Source organism: Esox lucius, chromosome 1 (assembly GCF_011004845.1).
Source record: "Esox lucius isolate fEsoLuc1 chromosome 1, fEsoLuc1.pri, whole genome shotgun sequence".
NCBI lineage: Eukaryota > Metazoa > Chordata > Actinopteri > Esociformes > Esocidae > Esox > Esox lucius.
Genome location: NC_047569.1, coordinates 7,199,283 through 7,224,196, shown reverse-complemented (window position 1 = coordinate 7,224,196; position 24,914 = coordinate 7,199,283). Strand labels below are relative to the sequence as shown.

The following is a 24,914-nucleotide window of genomic DNA, read 5'->3' as shown; positions in this document are numbered from 1 at the left end:
TCATCCAAACCACAAAATAACACATATGGAATCATGTCTATGGAATCATGTCCAAACGTTTGACTGGTTCTGCATTCAGTTTTACATTATTTTAGGTTCCATGGCCGTGAGCCCCTAATCTGCCACTTTGATAATGACCACAGTGAAGACAGTATAGAATAGTGCATTAACCTCTCTGCCAAAGCAGATATGGGATTCTGTTTTTTTACTGACACAAAGGATAATGGAAGATGTCTATAACAGACACTTAATTGCTGCAGGCGATCTTTTTGAGAAAAAAAGTAGGAATACTCTTGAGTCATGGTCTGTTCAAAGAAAAAGATGTCCTTGATTCCTTACCAGCTATAGACATGAAAAAAACTACCTGGGCTGATAAACTTGATCCATGTTGTTAGTTAGTGCTGAACCACTCTGAAGTTTTACTAGACATTTTTAACTTCACAGTAACTTGTGCCTCCACTTTGGGGTGGGGATTCTAGAGACCATTGCCCTATCCCGGAATTACCTCAATGGGAGATAATTGGTCATTGGTTAATACAGTAGTTAGTTTTGACATTGACATTGGTTGATTTTGGATATAAGGCTATTTATCCTCTCATCTCAAACCATTGTTGGAAAAACAATAGTTATCAAACTCATTAAAGACTGGCTACTCCAAGAGACTCCATAGGTATATAGTTGGACAAACTGTTTTAGAATACACTGCCCCACATACATAACACTTGAGGCAGAGAATACAAACCTTAAGCTTGATGTCTTGGTACTCCTGATGTTTTATAAAACCTCTTCATAAGCAACATTAAAGTCCCCAACATGTGTCCCATGGAGTCACAGGTAGTGTATAATTTCCGTAATTCTAGATTTACTTTCCAGACTGAAGAGTCAATGGAAATTAAACCATGACGACCTCCTTAAACCACGTGAAAAAGGTCCAGCAGTGACTCGTGACAGGACGTGCCACGCCAGTTATCAATTAGGTGCACTACCATCTCATATCCCTTAACAGCTGCATTCCAGACAACCCATTTATTACACTACACAAATAGTAGGATAGGTCAAATACAAACATTAAAAAACAACATTGGTTGGTTGTGAATATAAATATTCACATCTTTAAACAGTTGGTAAAGAGTGTTTGAAGGAAGATTCAACATGGAGTTCTTTATTAAAGCTCTGTTTTTCATTATACAAATTTCTTAGTTGAAACTGCATGCGGTGGCTTTGTTTGAGGCACGTTACTAAGGAATAATTAGCATTGATCAGTTTAAACAAAAACAAAAAGTATGTGACAGAATTGCATAAATTAATCTTATTTCAATATTGCAGTAAAATCCAACTACAAAATTAAACATCCATTAATTAAGCAATTTTCATTTTCCAAGCAGACATATGCATAATAAAATACACACGTCAAAAGGCAACACAGAGGGAGAGACACTATGAACAAGTGGCAATTAAGACATTTAACGAACAGGCATTGGGTATTTTCGCTAAAATGACAACATAGTATTGACAATGAGCAATACAAAGACAATAAATAGATGCATGTCACCGCACAGTAAAATGGAACCAATGACATTGGGTAGACAGAGATGCTTGCTTCAGGCCCCATTAAACACGGAGTCCTGACTAGCTCAGCAAATGAGTGTTGAAAACATTTAACAGAGAGCCAGGTAACTGGGAATGCCTATTCAGGAGTCCTCAAGTAGTTTCAACTTTCAAAATGGTCACTGCCAGTCTTTAATTTGACCTTTGACACTATAAAGGGAGATGTTTCTTGATTGGGTTTTAAAATCCATTCACCTTTCGACTGAAAACTATCCCTTCTCTACACGTTAGGAAAGCACCAAGGCTTTATGGGTAAAAAGAAAATGTGCAAAAGTTGCCATGTGCCAGTTTGACAATGATGACAACAAAGACGTTCACACAATGTTTTTGTTTTACTATACTAACATCTCAGTCCACCTAGTTTCTCTTAAAAAGCATATATTGCAGCATGAAAAAACAGTTCTTCCCAGTCAGGGGGCGAGTGTCAAAAAAGAGAAAAGATAAGGAACAGGCACAAAAAAGGACACCCCGTCATTTCGGGGGCTTCCTGCACAGTTACACATCTGTCATAATAAACATCTCTTTTCTGATGACCACTGTTGGTAGCTTAACAATCACAATTTTCATTTAAGTCAATCGTCAACAAGAGTTAAGTAACCAGCACAGCTTATCTACATTTGGCAAAAAATAAATGTTTAAAAAATAGTAATTGGTCAGTTCTTCTGCTGATTTACTCCGGACAGGCAGCCCCTGCCTCTTTGCACAGTATAACGTTGGAACAGAAATGGATGAGTAAAAATCATCTCGGAGCAAAAAAAGTCATCTGACAATACCAAAGTTAAGTTTGTCAGAACTGGAGGAGAAAAAACATCCAAAAACTGATGACATTTTAAACCACTGGCTAGTTGCTGCTCTTCCTACTCCTTTATGTCAAACAAGTTGTTTTGCTTTGTTGTATTCTTGTTCTCATACTGCAAATGGTGGCACGCTGTGTACATGATCCACTTCCTGAACTCTCTGATCCTTAACCCTTGATCTAAACGGCCTAAATCCAAAAAGCAGCACTTCTACCAAAGAAGAAAAATAATGCATTGTCACGCATGAAGAAACAGATTCCAAAAAAGAATGATGAACAGTCATCAATATTAACAATAATACAACCCCCAACAAAAAAAACGTGGGGGGGAGCAGTGTAGCGGCTTCAGGTGTGCGCTGATCACAGTACTGCCTGCTTTCCGTGGGAATGTTCTAGAGAGAAAAGGGACGGGAACGGAAAAGGAGAGGTGTGATTGGGTGATGGGGGGGCAGGCCAAAGGAGTGCAGAGGTGTTGGGAGAGAGAAAGGGTGGAGGAGGAGAGGGAGAGAGGAGATTGCCACTCCTTCTGCCTCCCTCTCATTATTAAGCTCTACTCCCACTCTGTTGTGCCAGGGGGTTTGGATGTCAGGTCAAACATCACCCGGGAGATGCCAGGGATCTTCTTGATCTCATTCACCATCTTCAGCACCACCTAAGGAGAGAAAAAAAAACATAGAAAAATTGTTATGGCTGACGCGAGAAGGCAGAACTTTTGTACTGGGAGTGATGACGTAATGGCGGGCCCGATCGTCATTAACTGTTGCACCTCTTCGGGGATGTGGTTCCCTGGCGTCGCCGGGATCCCGGTCATGAAGTCGCTGGTGATGAAGGTTCTGACGACCACGGAGCGCCGACAGGACGGCTGCTTCTGCGAGGAGTCGCGGTCAAAGTGCAGAGGGGTCAGGATGACTGGCATCTGACTAATCTTACCGGAGTAACCTGGGAAACAGGGCACAGCTTTATCACAGCCGACATGGCTACCAAATGCTCACCTCCCCATTTTCCATTCAGCAACCCACAGTAAATCCAATCATTTCGACTAGCCGTTTTCTTTCATCCCCCCTTTCATTAAGCAGGAAACCACTTACCAGACTCTCTGAGGATAGAGTGGGCCACGAAGTCGGCCTGCCTGAGTGTGCTGAGAACGCCCGTGGTCAGGAAGGTGGGAGTGATGTCCGTGGGCGGCTCCTTAACGTGGGACCCGAATACATACACGACTCTGGGAGAATGAGAGAGAGGTTTTATTTTATCAAACCTTTACAAGGCAATTCAATTAAAAACAGATTCGCATTACAACAAGGGTCTGTCAGGGGGCAAAAGGCCTCCTGTAGGGAACGGGTGTTGGAATTAAATAGAGACAACACAGATGCAGGACACCTGGCAACATAGAGACATTAAAACCAACCACATACAGACACTAAATAATACAAGTACCACACAGACAACAGCATAACATGATTTCAAAAAATAAAAACAAGGTAGACAAAAAAAATAAAATAAAAATAAAGCAGGACAAACACACTTGCAACAACAGGAAAGGACAACAACAGGACATGTGAAGTGATAGCGCACAACACTACTGGGAAAAAAGGGGTTCGCCCACCAACACACAAGTTACCTGTTTATGGTGTGGCACATACGAGGGATGAGTCTGGCCAAGAACATAAGGGATTCCCAGTGTGGAGCCTCTTTACTGGTGACCCCACACACGTAACTATAGGAACGACAGTCACCCTACAGACAGACAGACAGATGTTAGTTCTGCAGGGCATCAGTTCTTCATTACTGAGATGATTAGTAAGTCAAATGAGATTTATTGGTGTCTGTCCTTCACATTAGGATGTCGTTACCAAGCGCTGGGGGATTTGAGTAATGTGCCAGCCATTTGGTTTGTAAATGTAGTAGTTTCTTCCCTGAACTCATGCACAAACCAATCCACTAACAATATGCCCTTCTGTGTGTATTCTGTGCGCCTCCAGACACAACTGACACACCCACCCCGTTTAGCTCTCTGTGGCTTTCATCAGGAAGTGAGGGCGGGAGATACACCCACCACACGAGAGGGCGGAGCCCCCGAGCACCGCCTGTCAACAACGATAAATACTATGTAGCTGCGACACACCAGATAACACAGCAGGCACAGACCTCCAAATGAACTGTTGGCACTGCCGAGGGAGGCCATTGAACCGCGGCCCGATGATCAGATCAGCCCGCACATTAGTGGGGGAGACACCTGATCTGGTGTCAGTCGTGAAAGTTGTACCCAAAAAGCCCTGGCAGTGTAGAGCTTCCAGAGTTACGAGTGAGAGGCCACAAACAGATGTTAGGCCCGGTTTCACCACACACTGTCAAGGAGTTCTCAGTTCTCGTATGAACACAGCCTGTCCGAGTTGCCTAAAAGCAAGAGATGGCAAGGAACTGACAGCACGACATCATGGTAGACTGCCAAGCCAAGCAATGGGTCCAGAGTGAGGACAGACCTGAAATTACAGTATGGCTTGTAGGTCTACAGAGAGAGGGAGCATGTCATCTCACTCACCCTTGCGCTTTTAGAAAAATCGACTTTCTTTCGCCAAGTACATTCACTCGCACTCCGAATGTTACTCGTGACGGGATACAGAAAACGTACACGGATTACATTTGAGAAAACCCCCAAGGTTCTGCCTGACGAGTGGGCAGACCAGCCTGGTAAGGAGGTACGCAAAGCGCACACGAGTACAATAGAGGGCATCACCTGGACTCCGACGGTCTTGATCGGCAGCAGGAAGGCATTGAGTGAATGAAGGCTGGTGATCTGCAGGAGTTTCTCCTCTTCCTCGTCTGATATACACGACTTCACCCTCTGCAGTAAAGTGTGTGGCTGGAGGGGACAGAAGTAGGTGTGATTAGCTCGTTCGACAAACTGTCAATAAGAACGGGGAGGATCAATTCCATCAACAGTCTGTCGTTTTGTGCTGTGTCCAATTAGGCTGGGTGGAATTCAAATGGTATTTGGGTTTTCAACCGTAAAGTAGCTGGATTCAGGGTTCCCCTCTGACCTTTTTGACCATGGCAGAGAAGTCTGTGATGATCTTCAGGATGTTGTTGGTCTCGGCGAAGTCCTTACAGATGTAGGGCTCATCCGCACAGATCACCCTGATGGCTAGGCCGGGGCCTGCAGGAGTGTAGAAATATGGTTTCAAGTACTTCCTGTGTTGGTTTCACAGGATGTGTGTGTGTGTGTGTGTGTGTGTGCACGTGCGTTGGGATACTGACCAGGGAAAGGGTGCCGAGAGACAATCTCCTCTGGCAGTCCCAGTTCTCTGCCAAGTGCCCGCACCTCATCCTTATGGAAGTCCTTCAGAGGCTCAATGACTTTTCCCTGCGGGTAGAAGAGATGAGAGACGGCTCAGAGCGTGAAGGAAAACAGCCGGTTGGTTTTCTGGCGTTTCAAACAGGCGCGGGCGGGTACCTTACCTCATCTCGGAGCTTGCGGATGAGCTCTGTGTCGTTGTGGTGCGTCTTGATGACCTCTGCCTTGCCGCTGGCGAGGTGGGATGCGCTCTCGATGAGGTCGGGCCTTAGCGTGCCCTGGGCGAGGAACACCTCCTCCGGCTTCAGGTTCATCTCCCCGATCACCTCATTGGCAACCTGGAGATGCCAAACACACGCACTCAATGAAAGTCCATTCATACACCTGGGAATCAGAGAATGGGGCGGAAGGCAGACGGACAGAAAGGGCCGGAGACAGATGAAAGGACAGACAAGCGTTACCTTGACGAAGGTGTCTCCGATGATCTTTCTCTTCTCCTCAGGGTTGGTGGTCATGTTCAGGGTCTTGCTTATGCGCTTCCGCGGGGTCCGGTCCTCGTCGGAGATGGGCAGGGTCGTCGTGCCGTTATAGAAGGTGTGTGCCGCGTTCACCACTGGAAGAGAGAAGGACACGACTCCCGTCATTGGGGCGCGTCGCTGTCACACACCCTACATACGGCTCCGTTACGCGGCCGTTCCGGAAGGGGGCGCGGGGGCCACGCGCTCACCTTTGAGGTTGATGCCCAGCTTGGTGAGCGCCTCCTCGACCGTCTGGCTCTCCCTCTTCCTCATGAAGCCATTGTCGATGTGCACCGCGATCACCTGTTCCTGGTTCAGCGCTTTGTTCAGCAGGGCCGTGCACACGGTGGAGTCCACGCCACCGCTCAGCAGAACCTGTGCGGGGCGACATCGGACATGTGTCGTTCAACACTTCCCTGTGGAAAGGTCTGGGCCTACCGGACACTTGGGCTGAGGGCGCCCGTTTCCTCAACCGCGCTGTCTATCTAGCTCTTTAGAGTATGGAGCACGTTTAGGACGCAGGCGTTGGGTCTAACCGTGTGGTCGGCTGCTCACCAGCACTTTGGACTTGCCGACTTTCTCCTGGATCTCTTGGATGCAGGACTGCTGGCGATTCTGGACAGTGAAGTTGGAGCTGCAGCCGGCGATCTCGAACAGGAAATTGCGTAACATCTCAATGCCCCGCTCTGTCAGATCCACCTCTGGGTGAAACTGGGTCCCGTACAGCTTCTTCTGCTCGTTGGCGATGCCTGGTGGAGGAAACAACAAGGTGCGGGGGTGAGGCCCAAACGTGGAGAAAGAAAGGGTCGGGAAACTAAATCTTAGAGGGTCGATTGCGGTCATGGTGAAATTTCAGAAGAATGTCAGTAAACTAAACCGGTTTAAACTCCTCCGGGCCCGGGGGCCGTTTCTTGGAGTGCTTACCCGCAATGATGCTCCCTGACTGGGCTACTACTTTGAAGCCGTCTGCCACCTTGTCCACACTGTCCCCGTGAGTCAACAGCACCAGTTCTTCTTTCTGCAGGCCCCTGGAAGTCAAGTTGCAGAAAGGGTAAAAGGTACACCGCAGACATGGAAAACTCCAGACGGACATTTCTTCCACTATTTCTGGAACCAGTGGGAACACAGAAGCAGCAGACACAGTTTGTCTCACTGTGTTTAATGTCTGAGAAAACAAGGACTGTGGTTTCCTTATTTTGGATCCTGGCGGGTTTCTGCAACAGGCAGGGGGGAAAATGTGAATAGAGAAATTGTCATCCTGTTCACATCCAACACATGGCTGGCTGTGAGACAAACCAAATAAATATGTGACGGTGCCCCTTTCACCCACAGACCTTCCCACTGAATGGACAGGGAAATGGTTCTGCGTCAACGCTTTACAGTACGTTTATGAAAGTCAGTGGACTCCCTTCTCCAGAGTTACTACAGTCATCTTAAAAATGCCAGCTGAGAAATCACAACGTTAGTAGTGAAACTAAAGCGATTTTCCGGGACAGACGCCTTTGGGCAGAGCAATTTATAGAAGAGTGCGCACACATTTTCAAGTTTTTTTTTTAGTACTGGCCCTGTGTGCGAGTTGAACTGCTAACCCTGGGGTTAACCCACGCTCTACCAACTGAGCTACACGACAAGTTCAATTCTTTGTAACCTACCTGAAGAGCGAGCAGGTGCTGTCCAGCCCGATGTTGAACACTCCATCCTCCCTCACGCTCTTCCTGTGCACCGTGCCTCCGAACACCTTATTCATCATCTGTGGAGAGGACAACCGGTCAACGGCCTATCAACTGGTGGCGGGTGACATGCATACAGTCTGTAGGGGTTCATCCGACTGAACCATCTATATGCAGTTAGCATCTTGATGCTATGGTGTTGGGGACCCTGATGTGAAGCTTTGTTACTCCACCTGCATGCCATAGCAGATGCCCAGCACGGGCTTTCCGATGGTGAATATGGCCGGGTCGAACCAGGGGGCATCCTCTGCATACACAGAGTTTGGTCCGCCGGAGATGATTATCGCTCTGTAGAGAAAGGGGGAGGGAAGGTTTGGCTGGTTAATTAAACAACAAGAAACAACAAAGAGAGGTAGCCTTTTTCAGATTCTTGAATGACACAAGGAAACAGTTGCAGGTAAACACCTTCCTTTCAGTACGACCACATTTCAGATTGTGTGTATTGGCTGTTTAAACTGAAGCATTCTGAAAGTGTTCGTGTGTCTATTCTGTGGGGGTGGAGGGATGACTTCTCACAAACTGTAATGGAAAAATACAGCCTGTGTAACCCCCCCCCCCCTTTCTTCTACAGGGAGATGGGAACCTATCTTAAGCAGACAAATGCTGTGTGAACACACTCCCTCCATTCAAAAGTGAGATTGGATGAAATATACAGTAACATATTTACAGAAGGCCTGCTTAGTTTGGTCTATGGTTCATGTGTCCTTAGGAAAGAACTGCACACCCTCAGCGGCTACACAAACACTGTGTTCCAACAGAATTCAAACAACAGATGAAGAGCGCTTGAGAATGACCGCACAAGCGTGCAACTTCTGACAAGCACATCTCTCCCACACACATTTTTAATGTGAAAGTTTGTTCTCTCTTATTCCCCCGGTTTGGCTTTCTTGTGAACGCTGAAGCCTTGTGTCTAACCTGAAGCCTTGTGTCTAACCTGAAGCCTCGTGTCTAACCTGAAGCCTCGTGTCTAACCTGAAGCCTCGTGTCTAACCTGAAGCCTCGTGTCTAACCTGAAGCCTCGTGTCTAACCTGAAGCCTCGTGTCTAACCTGAAGCCTCGTGTCTAACCTGAAGCCTCGTGTCTAACCTGAAGCCTCGTGTCTAACCTGAAGCCTCGTGTCTAACCTGAAGCCTCGTGTCTAACCTGAAGCCTTGTGTCTAACCTGAAGCCTTGTGTCTAACCTGAAGCCTTGTGTCTAACCTGAAGCCTTGCTCTCTGATGGCGAATGCTGGCGTCTCCAGAGGCAGGATCTCTGAGCGGACAAACAGCTCCCTGACCCGCCTGTCGATCACCTTGCCGTACTGAGCCCCGGCATCCAGGATCACCACCGCCCCCTCACAAGAACCATTCTGGGGCTCAGCACTGCTGATGTCCAGCTGAGGAAGAACACAAATACTGGTAAATGCACATCCGCACACAGAACCACAATAACTGCACTGTCAAGACCAGAGATCAAAGGCCGACATACAACTGAAATAGATTCCACCATATTCACTCCTGAAAAGTGGCGCACTGAGTTTTATTTGATACAGTACACAAACACGTCGCAACAACTACCAACAGGCGCGAGTTTAAAATTCAGATGCGTTTTCACCCAAGACATCTCCACCTGGCCATTTTGCCTGCCCCACAGGTAACGTCTAACTGGAAAGTCAGTGAGATCAGTGTGTGAGAACGCATTCACTAAGACCCCAGTTAGCTCTTTCAGGTGCCTTTCAGGGTTGAGAAACAGGTCTAGAGGGTTAGGCCAACGAAGGATCGCTGGTTCTAGTCCTTGACCCAACAAAGGCAACAACTGTAATTTTGTTCTTGACCAAGACAGTTAACAATAATTGCTCCCAAGTCATTGCTGTAAATAAAAATAAGTTAACAATACGTACCTGGTAAAAAATAAGTCAAATGAACAATACCATTTATTCCAAATATAGCGATTAACCCAGAGTTTATGTTAATGAAGTATTGCAAAATGTTGCAACCCTTCAAAGGCCACACTGCGACCTCACTAGCAGGAACGGGATTCATTAGGGCCGTAACACAATTGAAGACATGTGAGTCTCAGTAAGTACTGAGAAAAGGACATGGATTAAATGTTATGCACTTAATTTGGTCCCTCATCTCAATCACGAGTCACACAGAGACAGGCCCAGTCCCAGTTAAAAGAAAACCAAACAGCCAAGAAGGAGTTGTCACATTATGAGGGGCTTTCAAGATTTCCATTCAAGTCAATTTGTAATGTGCATAACATACTCATGTTGTACAATACTGACTACACAACAATACTTTGGCTACTTAAAGGTTCAACACAACGGAACAATAAGAAGAATGGAATGGTTGGTAATTCATAAAAATGTAAATAAAGCTCAATGGGGGAAAAAATACATACTAAGCAGAGGTGAAAATCTTTAGCTAGTATTCATAATCTATCGGATTATATATGCTAATATATTGGTGCATCCAGTCAACTGTTCAATCAAAAGGAAGGGTAATAATGCCTTAATATCTTAAAAGTATCGTGGAAGTCCTATTAAAATGTAGGCTACATTTTTTGTCAATACACCTGGGCATATGAGCAAAACACCATGTTATATACAATGTGGGAGAGCTGCGTGTCCCCACGTGCTTTCTGAAATTCTACTTCCGTCAATGACAAACAACAGGCTTTTGCTCATCAAGCACTGTTAACTGAAGTGACAGCCTGTAATATCCTAACAACTTTACTGAAAAAATACCGATGTTACCTGCGGAGATGTGTGAGACTGGGCCTACGTTACAGTGGGAAAGTAAAATGGAGTATTTGTTTGTCTGAGCGTTGCAGAGCAACTGGTGTGGTGGGTGGACAGACAGGAGAGGATCTACTGTAGCCCAAATTACTTAGCTGTCATCCCGATCAAAATACCTAACTAGTTATGCACATAATAGGCTATTGTTTTTTCTGTAAAATACATCAAATGCACGCTCATCACAAAGGTTATATGTATATAAAGGAAAAGACTATCAGTACACTAACGTAATTTATACTGGTACTAGCTAGTTAGGTATATGAGCTACATGGCTAACGTTAGTTATCCATCGGCGTCTACACGGCTGCTACCAACGTTATCAGCTAGCTAACTTTGCTAGGCTAAAATCCACGCGGCTTCTGCTAGCTTCCTAGCTCACACTGTATAGCTTAGCGACACCAATAAAATGTGCTACATCGGCATAAAAGTTAAATATACAGTTTGTTTGAATATTATGCATATATTAAAAAAACATGTTTAAATGACAAAACGAGACAACAAATATACAGACAACCATCACCGGCATGGGTGCACGTACGCCGCAAGTTTGCTTAAAACACGACACAGGCCATGGCTATCCGGGGACTCTCCCATCGACCAAATCCCGAAGCCGACTACCACGGTCAGACCGCTGTTACACATCGACTGAGAATCGGGATATGTTTTTTCCTTTGCGGCATCTAGGCCGATCTTTGACTGACCTTGGTGTCTCCGTTACACAGAGCCATGAGTGACTGTAGCTGAATGAGCTCTCTACTCCTCGGTCTTTCAGATCTCCGTACGCAACAAGAGAGAACTAGTGGTGGTGTTTAGTCGCGTAGTTGGTGCCCCGACCGCTGACGAAAGTATGTGCTACTAGCGCTTCCTCTAGCTACAGTGATCACTGCCTGTATGACCGTACACTGTTCCGACCACTTCGCTCAATGCCTTTTGCTGTCCCCCTTTGGTGAGTACAGACTGGCTGTCTGCGTGGGAATTCGGGGCTTTTGGGGAGGAGTTCTTGGATAATTCATAAAGTTGTTGTTGCAATTTAATTGGAATGATGTGCCTGATACGCGTCCTCATAGTGAAGCAATGTTGCCTATGTAAAAACTTGATTCTAATTGCTGGATTTTGTTATCACAGGGCACATAAACCATATGAACAAACCAGTGCCCCGGAAAAACAGCTTTCGACTATTTTAGTAAATATATGTGATGTTGACCATGGAGATTCACAGAAATAGCACAACTCTTAGCCATGGAGATTATTTAATGCTTAATTGGTTTTAGACTAACAGTACTTGGTGCAGATTGTCCTTTTCTTTCATCAATAGTTAATTTAAACAATAGGGGCACAATGGGTGTAGTATAGGGCCAATACACCATGACTAAGAGCTGTGCTTAGTTATGACATTTCGGAGTCGTAATATATATATCCCCTTCCAATGGGCCCTTGTCTTTCACAGTAAGATCTAAATAACTGTTCTGTCCCATGGACCACAGGTAGATGCTATGAAAGATTTCACACCCTTTTTATTAATTTTTTAAACAGAGGTGCTATTTCAATGAAACTTCAAGTTGCACCTCAAATAGTCCAGTCAATTCACCATGCGACGTGCCTAAGAACAGCTCTTCTTGTGCTTATACCACACCCACTCATGGCTTCTTTATTGCTGTATAATATGGGTATGGCATTACATAACCTTTTACTCTTCTAATTGCATTCTGGAAGAGATTCATTGTGGTGTATTGTACATTGTTGTGTATTGCCAATATACCATGACTAAATGCTGTACCCAAGGCACTTGGCAAATGCCTTGAGCCTACCACACCCCTTTGTGCTTAATTTCCTAAGTCTACATTTAGGTCCGGAAATAACTGTACACTGACACAAGTTTTGTTATTTTGGCTGTTTACGAAAATTCAAGTTACAGTTATATAATGAACATGCGCTTAAAATGCATTCTCATCGATAATCCAAATTGGAGGAAAAGTAATTGGACAATTGACTCCAAAGCTGCTTCATATTCTATGAAACAGCGGTCAAAGGAGCTCTCATATTCTATGAAACAGCTTTTGAGTCAATTGTCCAATTACTTTTGGTCCCTTGAAAAAGATAGGGCTTCATATTAAAGAGTTGTAATTCCTAAACCCTTCCTGCAATTTCCTCCATCCATTTCTTCATTATTTCTTCATCAATTAAGCAGGTAAAAAGTCTGGAGTTGATTTCAGATGTGGCATTTGGAAGCAGTTGCTGTGAACCCACAACATGCGGTCAAAGGAGCTCTCATTGCAAGAGAAACAGGCCATCCTTAGGCTGCAAAAAACCCTGAAAATCCACCAGAGAGATAGCAGGAACATTAGGACTGGCCAAATCAAGTTTGGGGGAAAAAGAACGCACTGGTGAGCTCTGCAACACAAAAAGGCCAGGATGTCCACGGAAGACAACAGTGGTGGATGATCTTAGGATCATTTCCATGGTAAAGAAAATCCCCTTCACAACATCCAGCCAAGTGAAGAACACTCTCCAGGAGGTAGGCATATCAATATCGAAGTCTACCATAAAGAGAAGACTTCACAAGAGCAAACACAGAGCATTCACCACAAGGTGCAAACCATTCATGAGCCTCAAGATTAGAGAGGCCAGATTTTGCCAAAAAAAAACTAAAAAGCCAGCCCAGTTCTGTAAACAGTATTCTTTGGACAGATGAAACTAAGATCAACCTGTACCAAAATGATGGGAAGAAAAAAATATGGAGAAGGCTTGTAATGGCTCATGATCCCAAGCATACCACATCATCTGAAAAACATGGTGGAGGCAGTCTGATGGCACTGGGTCACTAGTGTTTATTGATTATGTGACAGAAGACAGAAGCAGCCGGATGAATTCTGAAGTATACAGGGATATATGTTGTCTGCTCAGACTCAGACAAATTCAGCCAAGTTGATTAGACAGCGCTTCACTTCACAGATGGACAATGACCCAAAATATACTGCAAAAGCAACTCAGGCCAAGTCACAAAGTATTGAAATGTAACATTATTTTTATGATTGTATTCATTTGTCTATTTACATTTGAGACCCTGAAATATGAAAATGGTTGCAATTCCTAAACGTTTCATATGATATTTTTGTTCAACCCCTTGAATTAAAGCTGAAAGTCTACACTTCAATTGCATCTTGGTTGTTTCATTTCAAATCCATTGTGGTGGCGTAGAGATACAAAATTATGAAAATTGTGTCAAATATTGTGTCCAAATATTTCTGGATCTAACTATATCTGTTCCATAAATCAGCTAATGGGAATCCTAATAACCTAAACTCCTAACAGCTAGTAGAAAGGCATCCCTCCATGGGTGAAATGCAACATGAACTATATGAGGAAATCCAACCCCTGGAATGTTCTGATCAATGGTTCAGTTTCAAAAAGAGGAACAGAGAGTGCTTGCAGAGTGGTCAAAAGATGTCAGTTGGCCCAACACACCAATGGGATATGCTGTTTTCACACACTCTTCAGTCACACTCTTTTACAGCTGAGCCCTGTGAAAGTCTCAGTCTGACTGTCTCTATAAAGTATTTATGTTTAAAAAAAAATAATTATGAAAACCCGGGCACTGCATAGAACAATTATTAATGGGAGACTTCTGAATTCAGGAAACGGATGATTAGAGATGTGTTGCTATGTCAGGATATACATGTGTGACTTCAGTAGAAAGGTTAAAGCTGCAAAGTTTGTTTTTACTGTAGGTTTTATCATGGAAGGATGAATATTCCATTATCACAATGTTTTCTGTTTGACAACATCTCTCGTGTTCATCAGATGTTTAGAGAAGCATAACATAGGGGAAATTCTCATCTAAATGGCAAACTGTCAGAAGATTACTGCAGAAATGTGTAGCTCTATATCATGGGAAGACATGGAAATAACTCAAGTATGCCATCTGCCGGAGAAGAGTTAAGCAAAAACTGGTTATATGTTAGAACCATGTAATACCAAACAAATTCTCATGTTAGTGGGCAGTGAAAAAAATGCAGGTCTAACTATGCCCCGGTCACCCTTATCCCTGTAACTTTCAGAAACAATATGTCTTTGTATTGCACAAGCAATCAGTGTCAATGGATTAACCCTACCTCGTCTCAACTTGTCACATGTGATTTAAACTAGTTTCACGTGGCTCTCATAGCTGTGCTATAGGGTAGCATGCAGTCATTCATTTTGTTAGACACAGAATAGAGACTTGACCTGATGGATGCATTACATTGCATTTGCTTATGTTACTATTACAGGGACCCCCTCTCAGCACACATCTTGTCATGGGGTAGGTAGTGGAAGGGGTTAATGTGAAAGTATGATTCACCCCTCAAATATCTGAGCCCCCCTATCTGTACACTTTGACAGTGTCCTTCTAAGCATTTAATTATGTAAACAATCAATTTACTGACATACATTTGTAAAACTTAACATTTCCTGACATTTTAAACCGGTCCCTGTATGAAATGAAACTGTTTCCTGCATTCAGTAGAGCGTGTTAATTCTAAGTTAATTCTGAGGGATACCGTGTTTAATTAACCACAGAATATAAGTTTCCTCAAAAGGGAAAGATCGGCACCAGGTGAAGAGAGAGGCTTTTTCTGAGCCATCCAGATAATTTCTCAATGACTCTTATTTGATTCCTCAACACTGAAAGAAATGCAGTGTGAGACAAACAGCAGGACTGAACCCGTCTGGTGGTACAATAAGTAGTGGTCTTTGGAGGTCATGTTTCTCTGTAGTTACTAGTAATGGTCACTAGGGGTAGTAAGTCCATTTTGAAAGGTGCTGGTCTCCCCTGTCTAGACTGCAAGGGTTGTCAAACCTCTTCAGGGGAACCATAGCCATCTTATAATTTTGTTATAGCCTTGAACTACTTCACCTGATTCAAGCAGTTAAGGGGTTGATAATTAGTTAACAAGTTCTGGGTCCCCAGGAAAGGTTTGAGAACCACTAGTCTATTGTACAATATTTCTATTGTACAATATGGCATGGAAGTATATAGTTCTATCAAATAAGATGTGTGTGTGTGTGTGTGTATATATAAAGTATGTAAAGGGTGTTGTATGTGTCCAAGATACTACAGTAAAGGCAGGTGCCTGGACCACAGTATTTAGTGGTATGTGTATGTGGTATGTGGTATGTGTATACCACTGGATACAGTCTGTAACAGTGGTTTGTTGGCCATACACCAGAAACCCCAGAGATGACTTACTCTAATTTTGCAACCGGTTTATAAAAGTAATTAGAATAGTAGGAGCATTTTCTGGGTCATAGCAATGGTACATTATTTGATCTCATACACCACGGTTTTCAACCAATCAGTTTCAGACCACTTGGTTTATGATGTCAAATTATTACCATCCTTATTGATGGAACATGATGTGATGACATTCCAGGTGTGAGAGTGGATAGGAGTTCTAGGTCTCACTATCGCTTTAGGTTTCTATAAATAAAGCCTCAGCGGTTGTTTGTTAGACTCATATTACACCGAGTAATAGTCATAACAGTGCGTATGTTCGCGCGCAAGTCCACATTATTTTGCCGAGCATACTTATGCTTGGCGGCTACCTGCAATAACAAGTGCTCAAATTTCACCGCGAAAGCAACTTGCAGTACATTTTAAAATAATGGTCCAAACTCAGAATATATTTGTGGCAATATAATGTGTAGCAAAATATAAGACATTATGAACACCACTGCGAAGTTAAAATATTATCCACAGTTAAAATAAGGCACGTGGGTCAGTGGTGGGTTTGACCGATAAGTTCTGATCAGTGTAAATAGTTATTTTAAAAAGCAAACATCATTCGTAACCTATCATCGAGTATGACGGATGTTTTCCTAAGACTATGTGGAAGTGCCATTTATGTGAAAGACGTTATGTTATTAAAAACGATGGAAACAACGCAGTAGTGTACTTTAAAGTACTTACTGTATTGTTAAGTACTGTACTGTGTTTTAATGAGCACTGCTCTATTCTGTTAAAGCTGTACTATTGAACAGTATGACAGTAGCTTGTGAGAAGATATGATATTAAACCCCCATCAACACCGTGCTGTACTCAGCATGCAGACCTAAAGAGGAACCGATATTCATAGCATTTTGACACGTCATCTGAAGCATTCGAGCACGTTTCGACGTTACACATAACTCATCCTCCAATAATATTCAAGCTAGCTAGCTACCCATGTTACCGAGTGAAGGCAAAATAGGTAGCTATTTACGTTTTAAAGGCAATTCATGCATGGTTTTAAAGAAACATTTGCTTTCTAATCAAGTTGTGTACATTCAGTTAGATGAATGTTGATCGACATCATTAGTAAATCGTTACCGGTATTTGGCTTGTCATGTGGCGTCGCATGACACTAGGACAAGGTACTGTAATAACGTTATGATAGCTAGCTAACTAGCTGAAATGCTTATCTGTCATCTAATGTTTGATTTCCAGTTACTCTAATGTTTATTTCGTTTGTCGCCTTAATGTTTACCGATGTTTTTTTCTGATTTCCTATTCCTGTGACGTCCGTCATATTGAAAATGTTTGCTTTGCTCTCATTCAGTATTGCGGAACAGGTATTCTGTTTTAGTAGTCTGTACTGTATGAATTAAACAGGATTTCCTGCATTTTAGGTTGTCATGTTACTGCGTTGTTTTAAATGCATTTAATTGCTGTGACTTAATGGGTTAATTGAATAGGTGTTGCACAATAAAGCTGAACACTTAACATCACGATGATTGTTCAAGATATATGCTTGTTTACTTTTCAAAAGTAGAATAGTCTGCATGTCATCAGTGAATACAGTTAAAGGAACAGTATCACAGGTTAGTTACCCATCTAATATCCCCTAAAGGTCAGGTGCAGTACATAGCAGATATTTACCTAACTTAACCTACTAACCACTGCTTGCTTCTTTACTTAATAGGTTTTCAGAGGGCACAGTTTGTTTGATGCCCAACGCTCCACAATGGAGCTCTCAGACTCAGTCACACACAAAAACGGGCGGCAGAGGAAGGTTATTGCCACCCAGGAAAACATGAGAGACGCAGACAGTGTACGCAATACAACTCTGGAGGTGGAGGAGGGGGAGGCGCTAATCCAGGGATCGGACAACGAGGACAATGGACACCCCAAGGTCGTGCATGGGATAAAGGGGGAGCTGGGAAACGTGGCCCTGCTTCTCTTCCTGTATGTCCTCCAGGGCATCCCTCTTGGCCTGGCGGGAAGCATCCCTCTCATCCTCCAGGGCAAGAATGTCAGTTACACGGACCAGGCCTTCTTTAGCTTCGTCTTCTGGCCCTTTAGTCTCAAACTGCTGTGGGCCCCACTGGTGGATGCGCTGTACCTGACCCGGTTCGGACGCAGGTAAACCATTGGCTTATTGGAATGACATGGTTATGCTTTGCAACCGGAATGGCCAAAGCTTTTTTTTTTTGTTTGTCTCCTGCCCTCCCTTTCAGGAAGTCGTGGCTTGTGCCAACGCAATACCTTTTGGGTATTTTCATGCTGTACCTCTCAGTGACCGTGGATATACTGCTGAAAAGCGAAGGAGGGAGGGGCCCGGATGTGGTCACGCTGACAGCGGTGTTCTTCATGTTGTCTTTTCTGGCTGCCACACAGGTAGACAGGCAGCCACTACCTCCCTCACTTCCTTAACTCATCCACTATTTTCTTTACTCACTCCTTCTACTCCCTCCCTCACTCGCTCTACATACTTCGGTTATTTGCTCAGGATATTGCGGTGGATGGCTGGGCGCTGACCATGCTTTCTCGGGAGAACGTAGGATACGCATCCACCTGTAACTCTGTGGGGCAGACGGCTGGCTACTTCCTTGGTAACGTGCTGTTCCTTGCCCTGGAGTCAGCTGATTTCTGCAACAAGTACATCCGAGCAGAGCCTAAAGCGACCGGGCTAGTTACACTGTCAGGTAAGGAATTATGGGAAGGAGGAGGGGAAAGTGGGAGGGAGGATAGGCAGATGTCAATGTCATCTATGAAGTGGAGAGTTAACCCAGATATCAGGTTTAAACTTGCTATGGTAAGCTGCCATCACGCTTAGATACAGACATGCAAAGCTTTTAGAGTCCTTCTCGGCTTCGGGGGAAAAGCAGTTGGTCAGGTTTTGCATTCGATCTCTATCTCAGAGTAAAGAATTGGTACTACAGGTCATGGTTTCAGGTGTGCCTATACCTTCTTTTCTACCATGTTCACTTTTTCCTGTAGGTCAGAACCTCTGGAAGGATTACCAGTTTATGCATTTTTCTACACTTTTAGAAACATTATTTGAGGCCAAGCTACTTTTCAATTTTAGGGTAGTCTTCTGATCAGAGTGCCTATATATTGGCAATGTGATTATCTGTTATATATGAAAGCATGGTTACCAGAAGAGAAAATACACTCATGCTGGATTGAAATATTGGACACCAATGTCTCATTGTTGCTTAAGATCATAAAGTTAATATGTCTGTGTCATGTTTAACTGTAAAACATATAATAGCAGGCAGGCCATGTTCTGTTGTACACAGAGTGCTAATCAAAGCTCATAAGAAAAACTGGCTATATAAAACACTTATAAAGCCAGACATTGTTAACTAGTTATTTAGCTTAGATAATGACATTTTGTTGGATGTTCGACTTGCTGGCTAGTTAGGGTTTAGAATGAATAGCTAGCCAGTAGTTATGAAGTTAATTATAAGCTTGTTCTGTCTACACTCATAGCCATTCCATGGCTGGCAGTAGTAGTAGGAGTTGCAGCAGTATGGACATGTGTGTATGCACTACCGGTCAAATGTTTTAGAATACCACAATCTTCTGGTTTTTTTATTGAAATATAAGGACTCCAAGTCCAATGAATAAACTGAAGTGGTACAAAGGAACACTCTAAACTGCCAGAGGTTAAAAAAACGATTAGGTCACACAAAATGAAAAATAATGTTAATATTATTAATATCAAAAGGCTCTTTTTAGGTAACAAGTAATGGGTTGACAACATACAGTTGTTCTGCAGAAATAAATGTAAATTAAGCCTTGAAATAATTCCTACAAGTGTCCTTTTGTTGATTATTTACAAACTGAGCACAGTGGGTACAGTTTCCTACAACATCAAAAGGCACTTGGAAACTCTGCCAGGAAGAGGTCTGGAAAGTCAAAGCCACAATAGAATCAGAAGACAAGTTTCTGAGAGTCAAGAGCTTGCTTGATCGGCGGCTCACAGGACAACAGCTTCAAGCACAGCTTAACACTGGTTGAAGTAAGCAAGTCTCAGTTGCTTACTTCATGAAAAGAAGACTTCGAGCTGCAGGTTTGACAAATTGTCTGTCAGTAAGAAAGCCATTGCTAAGATGGCAAAATAAGAAAATGAGGCTTGCCTAATTTTTTTAAATATTCAGTTAATCATGCAAGGTTTTTGTATGACAATTGAGTAGGTGGAAATATGGTTCCTCAGTGTGGGACACCAACTATCAAACATTGAGGAGGAAGTGTGATAGTCTGGGGCTCTTTTGCTGCATCCAGATTCAGCGAGTGGCACCCTGAACCAAAGCGGCTACCACAGCATTTTGCAGCGCTATGCAATACCCTCAGTTGCATGCCTAGTTGGTCAGGGGTTCATCCTATAGGAAGATAATGACCAAAACTACCCTAAAAGAAAATAACAAAATGGTATTCAACACTATTGTTGTTTGCTCCTTGGGGTTTAAGGCCGGGTGTCTCTGTAAAAGCACTTTGTGACAACTGCTGTTGTAGAAAGGGCTTTATAAATAAATGTGATTGATTGATTGATTCATGGAATGCCCAGCAGAGTCTCCAGACTTAAACCCCAATGAGCTGGTTTTAGATTGAACTGGGCAGAAGGGTGAAAGCAAAATGACCTACAAGTGCAATGCATTTGTGGGAATTTCTGCAACAGAGTTGGAAAGAGAAAATATTTGAATTTCATTGTAGAAGAATGCCACAAGTGTGTTAAGTTGGCAATAGGTGGCTACTTAGAGTATAAAATGTAGATTACATTTTGTTAAACAAAACAATTCCATGATTTCCTTTTTGTCTCCAATTGTTTTTGTTCTATGTAGCAGTTTAGGACATTTAGACATGAAACTGTCTGAATTTCGATAAAAAAAAAATGGAGATGTTCTAAGACTAACCGGTAGTGCATATGGTGAGAATTAGTTTAGTATGCAATATGAAATCTTAAATGGCAGTTCTTGTTAACTTTCATTGCATTGCCTTTCTAAAATTCATGTTATATTGACACTGTCTGTGATTGGCTCTGTGCGGCGCAGAATTCCTGTTCTTCTGGGGTGTGGTGTTCCTGGTGTCAACCACGCTGGTGGCTGTCATGAAGAAGGAGACTGCCCGGGGGCAACACGGCAAGAGGAAGGTCCGGGAGGAGACGCAGAGTGTCATGGAGACGTACAAACTGCTCGTGTCCATTATCAAGATGCCTGCAGTCTTCACCTTCTGTAGCATGTTGCTCACCGCTAAGGTAGCCATATGTAACCCATTTGGGACGCGTTCACCCCGTGTAGCCTCTTGCTCATTTTTGAGGTACCAAAATCTTAACCAACCTACACAGTCACCTAACTCTGCTGTGTTCAACCGACTTGCTGTAATGGATTCAGGGATCACACATGCGTCTCTCTCCAGATAGGGTTCTCAGCGGCTGACGCGGTGACCGGCCTAAAGCTGGTTGAGGCAGGTGTTCCAAAAGAGCAGCTGGCATTGCTGGCAGTTCCCATGGTGCCTCTGCAGATACTACTGCCACTAATCATCAGTAAATACACCGCCGGGCCACGCCCTCTGGATGTCTTCTACAAGGCCTTTCCCTTCAGGTAAAACGCACAACAGAGCTGAACTGATGGCGAACCTGAAAACGGTCGACACAGATCACATAGGGTTTTTCAGATATCAATCACTGTAATTAGTAGCCTTTAATTAGAAATTGTGTGGGTGATTGTTAAATGGACACTTAATGGCTCAAACTGAAGTTTCAAATACAATACCAATAAAACGGGAATGCACATTAATGTTGAGACAGTTAACCGCAATATGGATAGTTTTTCCAATATTGCATAGCTCTTGGGGACACACAACCCTATTTTATCTAACATTAACTCAAACTTATAACCTAAACCCTCCTTGTGGGGCTGGTGAAAGCTATCCACAAAATCACATTTTTTGTTTGACAGTTGGGGGGTTTAAGAGTCCAGCAGGTTAATATGGTGTGTACAAACACGTTTACACCCAAATGTGTGTTTTCCCGTGTAGGTTGTTGATAGGTTTGGGGTATGCTCTGTTGGTGTGGTGGACCCCCAGTTTAAAGGAAGAAGGGGGATTCCCTGTCTACTACTATGGCATAGTACTGTTCAGTTACGCACTGCATCAGGTAATAAGGCTTACTGTCCATCCATCCCTTTCTCACTTCTGTTTTATCTGCCATTTTCCTTACATCTCTCCCTCTATTTCTGCTCCCCCAGCATATTACAATGAAATGTTTAAATCAGCTTGAGCCACCGGTTTCAAACCTCCTACCCACAGGTGGCGCTGTACAGCATGTATGTAGCCCTGATGGCGTTCAATGCCAAAGTGAGCGACCCGGTGATTGGCGGGACCTACATGACCCTGTTGAACACGGTCACCAACCTGGGGGGTAACTGGCCCTCCACCCTGGCCCTGTGGCTGGTCGACCCGCTCACCTCTACGGAGTGCCAGGGAGCTGCCGGGCAGAGCTGCAAGTCGCCAGTGGAGGCTGGGGTGAGTGGGTTTTGAGCATGCTTCTAAACAGAAGAGCTAATTGGACATTTTCCCATTTGAATGTTGTGTAAAATTTCTCTTAAAGGGGATTCTGTTGAAACACTTCACTTAAACATCTCTCTCTCCCTCACAGCTGTGTGTTAAGGAGGGCGGTACGTGCGTGACGACATTGGATGGCTATTATGTGGAGTCGGTGGTGTGTGTGGTGATAGGACTGGGGTGGTGGTTGTGGTTAGGAAAGAGAATGAAAAGGTTGCAAGACCAGAGCCCAGCTGCATGGAAGTGCAGGATCGCCCAATGACAACGATCAGCCCGGTTACTGTCTGGCAGGACTGTCCAATGACAATGCACCACCCCCCAACTACCAACCAGCACAATCCCCATCCTCACTTCAAAAAGCTTCTCGACAGGCTGCTACAGTCTGATGGAAAAAGCTTCTGTCAGCTCAACCTCTGAGTTTGAAAACTCAGTGGAAATTGTTTGTTCTTCTCACTCACTTTTCAGTTACTGTTGGTTTGTCTTACTCTGACTGTCTTTCTTGTATCTGTCCCTCTCTTTGTCTTCCTCTGTTCTGCCTTTCTTGGGCGGATATATCATTTGGTAGCCTTTCTCTCTTTGAATTACAGTTATTGTGCACAGGCCAGCACAAGACTGTGGAACACATGGTCCCTACCCACTCTCTCTCTGAGAGCAGAGGGATAAATATCACATTATCACCATGGCTTCTGTCTCTGCCGCTCCAACAATGTCCTGTCAGAAAACAAAAGGAGGAACTTTTCGTCTTGCTAGGAATATTTACTGTAGACATTTACTCAACAAAATAGCTGCTTTGCCTTGTCATTCTGCATTCCCCGCTAGTTGAACAATTCAACTTTTACTTAGTTTATTCGTGCCTTGCTTTGTTCTTGAAAGACTGACAGTCGTCTGACATCTCAAATAGCATCGGCCATATCCTATGGTTTAAGCCAAGGCCTGGTTGATTATTTGTTCAGATTTGGGTCGATTACACAGGTTCTGTTTTTACACAGGCAGCACAAGCTCTGAAAGAGATCTGATCAATAACAAGATCAAGAAAAAAATGTGTCTGCCTGAGTGACATAGCCATACTCAGAAATCATAGCTCGACAGTAAACCAAACTCCCTTTGAAATTCTTAAACGTGACGGACTTGTTTCGCAGACACAGATTAAGCCTAGTCCTGGACAACAACAAAAATCAAGCTTAATGGAGCATCTACACTGAAATATAATTGTATGTCCAAGACAAGGCTTAATCAGTCTATCTACCTATATTAAAGATTGTATGTAACATGATTTCTCTTAAAACAGCAGTATTTTCTCTAAATCAGCAAGGGGGGATTGGGGTGGTGGGAAAAATATTGACAGCAAATGAGCAAGACCCAGATATGGGACTGTAATGCTTCTTTGGATCATGTGTTTAGAAAAACTTATGTTTTGTGTCTATTTGTTGATTTTCTTTATTTTAATTGGTTTTGGAGTTCTGTACTGTCTCATCAGGCTGCACTTAATCATTTGCATTGATCCGTGGCTGGTAAATTGACAGTTCAGACTCTAATTTCCTGCATAATTTCAGCCCCTAAGTACAGGTCAAAACCAGATGCGACATGGCTCATTAATGGTAAAAGTCAGGGTATTGTGTGTAATAAGCTGGTTCTAAGCCAGGTAGTTCTTTGGGGAAGATGATATACGCACTGAGTTTCCAACCCAAGGCAAAGCCGTCTTACTGTAACAGATTTTTAGCCTTGAGCATATTTTTACTTTCGGTTAATTTTTACAACTTGTTGTGGTGATGCTGCTGTTTGTACTGGACAGGGCCTTTTATGCTAAGGTGCCAGTACCTTTACAGTTGTTGTTGTTGTACCAATTCAAGTCTACCAGCATTCACTTGCATATGAATATGTTTATTTATTAATGATTTGAGTTACCAAATATTTCACTGAAATGAATGTTATTTTTGTGGTAATTAAGATTTTTTTTAATCTCAGTTTTGATTAATTTCAGTGTGTACTTTCCCAAGTTAAGATTGGGGGCTAAGCTACTCAGATTCTGTTAAACCAATTTGTGATAGGCAGCTGCTGTAAACAAAAATTCCCAACACACACACACACACACACACTCACTCTTGAAAACCTGGTATTGAAGACTTGTTTAGGGGTTTAAGTTGTCCTTGCACCTATTTAGGGAAGTGTTAATGTGACTCCTTTTAAAATGTAAAAGATCAGACATTAGTGGCTGTACCCTATGAAACTTACTTTTGTACCAACATTCCCAAAATGTAATATTGAAGAGATTAACTAAATATACGTAATACAATGAATAGGCACACTAAATGGTTTCCAATGTTTTGTCTGGTTACATAGGCTGCGTGTGTGTCGACTGTACGCCTGGGATTGTGAAAACGCGAGAC

At 43.3% G+C, this 24,914-nt stretch overlaps 2 protein-coding genes across 5 annotated transcripts; one reads left to right on the top strand and one right to left on the bottom strand.

Moving 5' to 3' along the window:
* Nucleotides 1-1,141: 1,141 nt before the first annotated feature.
* On the bottom strand, nt 1,142-11,682 carry gmps (guanine monophosphate synthase). Its single transcript, XM_010901652.5, has 16 exons — nt 11,426-11,682; nt 9,145-9,320; nt 8,118-8,232; nt 7,867-7,964; nt 7,139-7,242; nt 6,770-6,963; nt 6,424-6,589; nt 6,158-6,309; nt 5,861-6,034; nt 5,660-5,765; nt 5,443-5,558; nt 5,139-5,264; nt 4,023-4,138; nt 3,493-3,623; nt 3,171-3,343; nt 1,142-3,056 (listed from the first exon to the last, which is right to left on the bottom strand). The coding sequence occupies exons 1-16, from the start codon at nt 11,450-11,452 to the stop codon at nt 2,955-2,957; spliced, it is 2,076 nt and encodes a 691-aa protein (XP_010899954.1). The 5' UTR covers nt 11,453-11,682; the 3' UTR covers nt 1,142-2,954.
* slc33a1 (solute carrier family 33 member 1) lies at nt 11,585-24,824 on the top strand. 4 transcript variants are annotated; one of them, XM_010901651.4, is made up of 9 exons: nt 11,585-11,670; nt 17,663-18,102; nt 18,198-18,357; nt 18,470-18,665; nt 21,018-21,220; nt 21,382-21,566; nt 22,003-22,120; nt 22,273-22,488; nt 22,622-24,824. In XM_010901651.4, the coding sequence occupies exons 2-9, from the start codon at nt 17,705-17,707 to the stop codon at nt 22,787-22,789; spliced, it is 1,644 nt and encodes a 547-aa protein (XP_010899953.1). In that variant the 5' UTR covers nt 11,585-11,670; nt 17,663-17,704; the 3' UTR covers nt 22,790-24,824. The 4 variants fall into 4 exon arrangements, with proteins under 4 accessions (XP_010899953.1, XP_010899952.1, XP_010899951.1 ...); XM_010901650.4 differs by lacking the exon at nt 11,585-11,670 and adding an exon at nt 16,856-16,951; XM_010901649.5 differs by lacking the exon at nt 11,585-11,670 and adding an exon at nt 16,880-17,114.
* The last annotated feature ends 90 nt before the right edge of the window (nt 24,825-24,914 follow it).

Excerpts from the sequence above, each read along its gene's own strand:
- gmps (XM_010901652.5), bottom strand. The coding sequence starts at position 11,452 with ATGGCTCTGTGTAACGGAGACACCAAG. Across the intron at positions 6,964-7,138 it reads GTCAGGGAGCATCATTGCGG|GCATCGCCAACGAGCAGAAG; the intron begins GTAAGCACTCCA and ends TTCCTCCACCAG. Across the intron at positions 6,310-6,423 it reads GCTGGGCATCAACCTCAAAG|TGGTGAACGCGGCACACACC; the intron begins GTGAGCGCGTGG and ends TCTCTCTTCCAG.
- slc33a1 (XM_010901648.5), top strand. The coding sequence starts at position 17,523 with ATGTCATCAGTGAATACAGTTAAAGGAACAGTATCACAG. Across the intron at positions 18,103-18,197 it reads CTGACCCGGTTCGGACGCAG|GAAGTCGTGGCTTGTGCCAA; the intron begins GTAAACCATTGG and ends CCTCCCTTTCAG. Across the intron at positions 21,567-22,002 it reads TACAAGGCCTTTCCCTTCAG|GTTGTTGATAGGTTTGGGGT; the intron begins GTAAAACGCACA and ends TTTCCCGTGTAG.